This window comes from Centroberyx affinis, unplaced genomic scaffold, assembly GCF_046629955.1.
Source record: "Centroberyx affinis isolate AG114_WGS23_722 - 3 ecotype Tasmania unplaced genomic scaffold, CSIRO-AGI_Caff_v1 ptg000299l_1, whole genome shotgun sequence".
Classification (NCBI taxonomy): domain Eukaryota; kingdom Metazoa; phylum Chordata; class Actinopteri; order Beryciformes; family Berycidae; genus Centroberyx; species Centroberyx affinis.
Window position 1 is genome coordinate 359,001 of NW_027278977.1, and position 6,000 is coordinate 365,000.

General features: G+C 42.0%; 1 protein-coding gene across 1 annotated transcript in view; it reads right to left on the reverse strand.

The window, feature by feature from the left end:
* Positions 1 to 6,000, reverse strand: part of csmd2 (CUB and Sushi multiple domains 2) — a gene marked incomplete at its 5' end in the record, with an annotated part of 223,670 nt that overhangs the window by 201,570 nt on the left and 16,100 nt on the right. Inside the window, one exon of the mRNA XM_071515056.1 lies at positions 5,849 to 5,961. Coding sequence (XP_071371157.1) covers positions 5,849 to 5,961 — 113 coding nt within the window. The remainder of the gene's footprint in view (positions 1 to 5,848; positions 5,962 to 6,000) is intronic.

Consider the following 6,000-nt stretch of genomic DNA (forward strand, 5'->3'; position numbering starts at 1 on the left):
TAGATCAGCTCAGATGGATGTAGGAGAAGGACTGTGTCGATGGCAGGATTTCTCTCTCCCTCTGCTGCTCTCTCACTTTTAATTGCTTTCGGTGTCCTTGTTGTTACAACACACCCCTCATGTAGCCATTGATTGATTGATTCTGGGTTGTTGTTTTTTTAATCATTTTATTATTTTTTTGGGCAGATCCCTTTTTGAAGCCTGTGCTCCATAATACAGCACCACCGCTAAATTGTTCATGAGCATTTATAATTCACCCAGATTTTGGATATAAAGAATTTGAATGTCAGGAGGAAACTGTCACCGTTATCTTAAAACGTTGCCAAAACATTTGCATACAGGCAAGACTCGATAAATATTTTTTTTTACGACTGAATCACTTTATCAAATAATATTTTTTTTTTTCCTATTACAGACACCTGCAGTGACTTAATGCCGAAGAGGCAGACTGCTTCAGTCGAGCGGCAGGGCTGGCTGTGGTTTTGCTTCAGCTGACCCAGTTGGGAGCCACATTGACTATGCAACTAAGACACAGATGGAAGAGAAACTCGGCAACACATGACTGGATAATCATCATGGTACTTTAATGTTCAAGAGGGAGAGGGAGAGCAGGCGATAACGTTAGAGAAGAGGCGAGGAAATACGGGACCCGGGGAGGGAGGGAGGTAGCGATAGAGCAGAGAAAGGAGAGAGCAGGAGTAGGGAGGAGAGAAAAAAGGACGACAGATAGAAAGTAAGCGGCCGTAGAGAGCGAGGAAAGCGGTGAGACATAAAGAGATAAGAGCCCTCTTCTATTTCCAATAGATATTTTGAGAAGCTCGGCAAATGGTTCTAATTCCCTTTTCCTCCTCTAGCCCTTCCTTCTCTATAGCCACAGATTAAACGTGAATAAAGAGTTTGCAAAGAGATGGAGAGAGAGAGAGAGAGAAAGAGAGAGAGAAAGAGAGAGAAGAATAAGATGATGAAAAAAAGAGTCTGCTGGTTGCCATGGTGATGAGAGGGGAGAGATTTCAGAGTGGTCTCGGCCATTACGCAGTGTGTTGGGGAGATGGACTGTGCAGCACTTAGGCTTATTGCAGTGTGGGCTGAAACAGAAGAGATATCTAATATAGACGAGATGGGCTTGCACCAAAATGGTGGACGGTAAATATAGTACTAATAAAAACCGTCTGTAGGACGCTGGGGTTTTACAGCCAAAAGCTGTGCTGAGAAAAGCCGATCTGGCCAAGAAAAAGACATTTATTCCATTTGATAAAATGGAAGGACATCAAGTGACATAAACACAGGTCCGCACACACACAAACATGCACAAAAACACACAGACAAAGACAGACACATGCACACACACACATACACAAAGAACAGGAATAACAGGTCGCGGTAGCAGCGGGACATTGATTCCCCCCACTCCAGCCCAATTCAACCACTCTATGGGGGGGTGATTAAGGTGAGTAAACACAATGAATAGACTTCAAGAGTCAATAGAGTCGTAAGCTGGGCTGCCGTTGTTGTCTTTGGCTACACAGTGGGTCACATGTAATGAGCCAGAATAACAACAGCTAAAGATAGGAGAGTGTTTTTTTCCTGTCCAATCAGCTCTGAATAATCTTCAGAGAGTGGAGAGAGAGTTTAATTTCAACAATCTTTAGTCTTAGACTAAAATAGCCTAACTTTTCAGATTTTGTTCCACACAACAGACACTAGATCTTCATCATACAAGTGCCTTTCAATGGAGATATAATGTAGGAAGAAATACAGACGTAGCTGCTGTAAAAGGCCCCTCGCTATGGATCTATTCAACTTTCGTACTGGATTCAAAAAGTGGAAACAGTGCAGCAACAATGGAAAGAGTGTGACTTCTTTGACAATGGCTATATTTATAGCACACTACCTTAGATGACCTTGGTTGAATAGACACGGTCGACAGATAAACAATTCTAATAACCACCCACATACTGCTGGTCTTCCTTACTCCCAATAATATATTACTCCGCAATTTACTCTCCCAGTGGTCAACAGTACACACAACACTTGGACTTGCTTGTTCATTGTTGGGGGCAGAGTGACACAAACTTGTCAGTCCATATGCCTCAAAATCCCATTAAGATTGGAAGCATCTTGTGCCGTATACAGAAATAACACAGACAAAGCGAATAAACATGTAATTTGACAGGGTGGTTATGGTATAACTTGGTCCATTACGGACTGTGGCTATAATAAGGATGAGATACCAATGTGCAGTAATAAACAGTGCTTCTGTCAGACAATAAAAAGAGATTATGTGGATTTTCATTATGTATTTGTTATATGTTCATGCGGTTTCCCATCATGTTTTATTGGTAGATCACAGGGTGATTGGTGCAGTTATTTAGAGAGGGGGAGGAAGCTATTCATTTTCTACATGCTGGAGTCTGGTCATGTGCAAAGTTATTTGTTTACGGGTATATTTGGCTCAAACAGAGTGGAACAAACTACTTCAATAAACAGCCATTGGATAGGCAGATAAAAAAATATTGATTGAGTGTCACTAGATGTGGAAAATGCTGGGGAAAAAAGAGGAGGCCAAAAAAATGAGAAAAGTAATAACAAGTATAATCTGACAAGCACAGCTTGAGCTATGTGGAATACTATCTGTGAAGAAATTACTGAAAGGCTGAAGAGAGGACTATGAATGTGAGAGGAGCCAGACACAGGGTGGAAAAAAACAGTATTAAATAGTCTTAACCAGAGTCTGAAATTACCACCTGTCAAGTGCCAAATTCCAGTCTTTGATGGATAAATCAATAAGGGTCACATACCACAACAGCTGTTAACTTTTTGAGACGACAACAGGTGAGCGCCTTACAGCCTTTGGTCTTTGACTGTTCTCAGACTGGGTCCCTGCTGACCACTGTACTCTTGGCTGCCTGTTATGCTGGCTTTATAAAAAGCAGTAGCATCTAAATTTCTGCAAACTTCCCCCCTGATGTTTCTCTGATTCCTGGATAGTGCCATACTGCCATGTTAGTTGAAAATTAATTTTATTCCTATGTGGCTACACATAGCAGGTGCAGAAGGAAATAATGAAGAGAAAGAGCCATTGTATAACTTAGGTAGCTACTGGTTAAGTTTTAAATTAAAACTCTAAATCTGCTCTTGACTCTTTATTGAATGTTTCACACAGTGCCTGATTCTATACATGACATAGCATTGAACTCGGGTAAAGTGACATATTACATACATAGAAAAATGGATGTTAATTACTTTGGCAATAAATTGGCAAAAAAATATTCATGGCAGGTCTTTTTTTTTTTTAGTTTACTCGTCCTTGGCAAGTGAGCCAAAAAGTTAATTTCAAACACTGGCCTTATCTTTGCCTGCTCGTACCTTTCTGCTGATTGCAGCGAGTCCAGACCCCCAACAGAAGCCTGGGCGTTAATTTAAATCTGTGCCCAGATAAAGTGGTCTGGCCAGGGGGCAGAGGTTCATTATCTCTGGCCTTTGTGCCATTGGGCCCACCTGGATTTGAAAAAAAAAATGGATTTCATGAGGAAATCACAGAGGAAGACTGAGAGAGCAATAGAATAGAATAGAACAAAATAGAATACGAGGGAGGCAGAGAAGGGCAGTGTTTTAACTTGATGTCTGAGGAATAAGGTGGGAAGATTTCAGCAGAACAGTTCTTTTTTGTTGGCATAAGACTGCTTTTCCTGGAGGTTTACTAAACTGGGCAGTTAGATTGTGTTTTAACCAAAGCAGCCCTATTGTTAATAGTGGAGCAAACTAATGTGTGTCTGTGTGTGTACGTTCCTCTATGGATGCCTGCATGCACTGGTGTGTACCTGTATGTGTGTACATGTGGCACAGATGGCAGATTGTAAAGAGATGAGACAGAGGTCTCATTTCCAATCATTATCCTCACTACATTCTACACTAGACTAGAGGACATAGAGGGACGACAAAAGTGGGACGGGCTCTCTGTAGAGTCATAAAGCATCTTTGGAGCAGATGCACACTACAGGAGTGTGTGCGTGTGTATGTGTGCACGTGTATGTGTGTGTTTTGTGGGTGGCTGCCTACTGGCACACTGATAAAGGCCCACTGTAAATAGTCCTTCATCCGGGATTTACAGTAAAACGATTCTGCACTTTGCATACCTCCATAGTAATTCTCGCTCAATTAGCGTTAACTCTAACCCACAGTGCACCAGTTCCATGTCAGCGCAGTGGGGGCCTCTCCCCACCCCCATGTGACACGGGTCAATGCAGTAGGCCTCACCGGCGTCATGTGACGTGGGTGACAGGTAATTACAGCAGTGCACTGATTTCCCCTGGTGCTCAACAGGCTTTATATCCCAAAGTAACACTGATGAACAATTACATTATTCACTTAGCTTTGATGGTGCATGTGTGTGTGCATGTGTGAGTATGACTGTGTGTGGGAGCGACAGAAAAAAAAAGAGATAAAAAGAAAGAGAGATAGAGAAAATGTAAAAGGAAGAAGAGGGAAAGAGACAACTCAATATTTCACCACTCACAATCATGGTAAATAATGACCAATGAGGGTAGGAAACCACCTGACAACTGAATAGTCTCATCCAGATCACCAGGAGAAACTGGTTAGGGTTTACACTGTCTACACAGAAACCATCCATCAAATTACATACTGGATTTATCCTCACTATGACATCATGTAGCATTAAACTGCATTGCCAGTTGTAAAGGTGTTACAACTACCAAAACAAAAGTCTGTATCATTTACATAGCTAAATTACTATATGTACCCAATTATAAAACAATGCAGCAGACATTTTTCATACTTCAAGCAAGGTACAATCACATCATCCAAGGTCAGAAGCTAGACAAGTCTGACAGCTTCGCTTCAACTAGTGAGAAAGAAAGGCGAGACGCCCCAAATTGCCTCCCAGAGGAGTAACAACGTTCCCTAACGGTCTCTTTGCTCTGTGTCTTTGATCTTATCTAGTCACGCAATGTGGTCTGAGGCCTCCCGAGTCACTTGATGCTGCTCCATCGAACCACATCCCCGCATTCACAATCTCTCAAAAAGACTGACAAACTCTTGTCAGGTAATTAGCCTAATTAGCCGCTCCCTCGTCCTTCTTTCCCCTCCCTTGCCTTGCCTTTCCTCCTGCGTGGGTTTGAAGAGTGCCATCATTAATATCATCCCGCTATGGGTCATAAAGCATTCCCCGTCACCATCAAAAGAAATATGATAAAGGTCCTTACACCTCCCTGGCCAGGAGAGAAAGAGAGACGCTAAGCTAGCTGGATCTGATGCCTTTAAATTAAACAATGCATATTAATACAATTAGGTTAGTGCACACAGCTAATTTGGATCTGTAATATGAATGCCATGCCCATCATGGCATTGATCATGCTCTCTCTCTCTCACTCTCTCTCTCTCTCACTCTCCTTAGGATGTTGGAGAGAGTTTGATCAGAAGTAGTGAAGGTTTTGACTGTGACACTTCACTATACTGCATCATCTTAAATGTGCAGATTTTGCCAATAAGTTAAATGCAAGCTGAGAAACATGAACAGGAGAGGCTGAGAGAATTAGTTATAGCTTTGGGACAGATCCCAACAAATTCAAAATCATTGGCATGAAGAACTGGCAGGAAGCATCAAAGTAGTGATGGAGAAATGAATTAATTTGAACATGAGTCAAACAGTCACAAATCTCAGAGGTGACTTATGTGGCTTATTGCACGAGTGCTTTGAGCTCGAGCTCATGATATAATTAATCGCATCCACATGTATGCTGTAGGATCAAAGTGATTGCATCAATGTAGCAACATTATTTTTTTTCTCCCAGGGATCAAAAAACGAGCAACATTAAATTAGCGTTACCTTCATAGGCGGCCTTGAATCCCTGTCCACTGACAGCGTAGTCAGACAGTAGCCACAGTGTGAGCCTGGAACCTGTACTCACGATGGGTGAAGGCAGCTGGAACCCCGTTAACCTGAGAATGAATGGACAGAAGGACAATAACAGTCAGTAA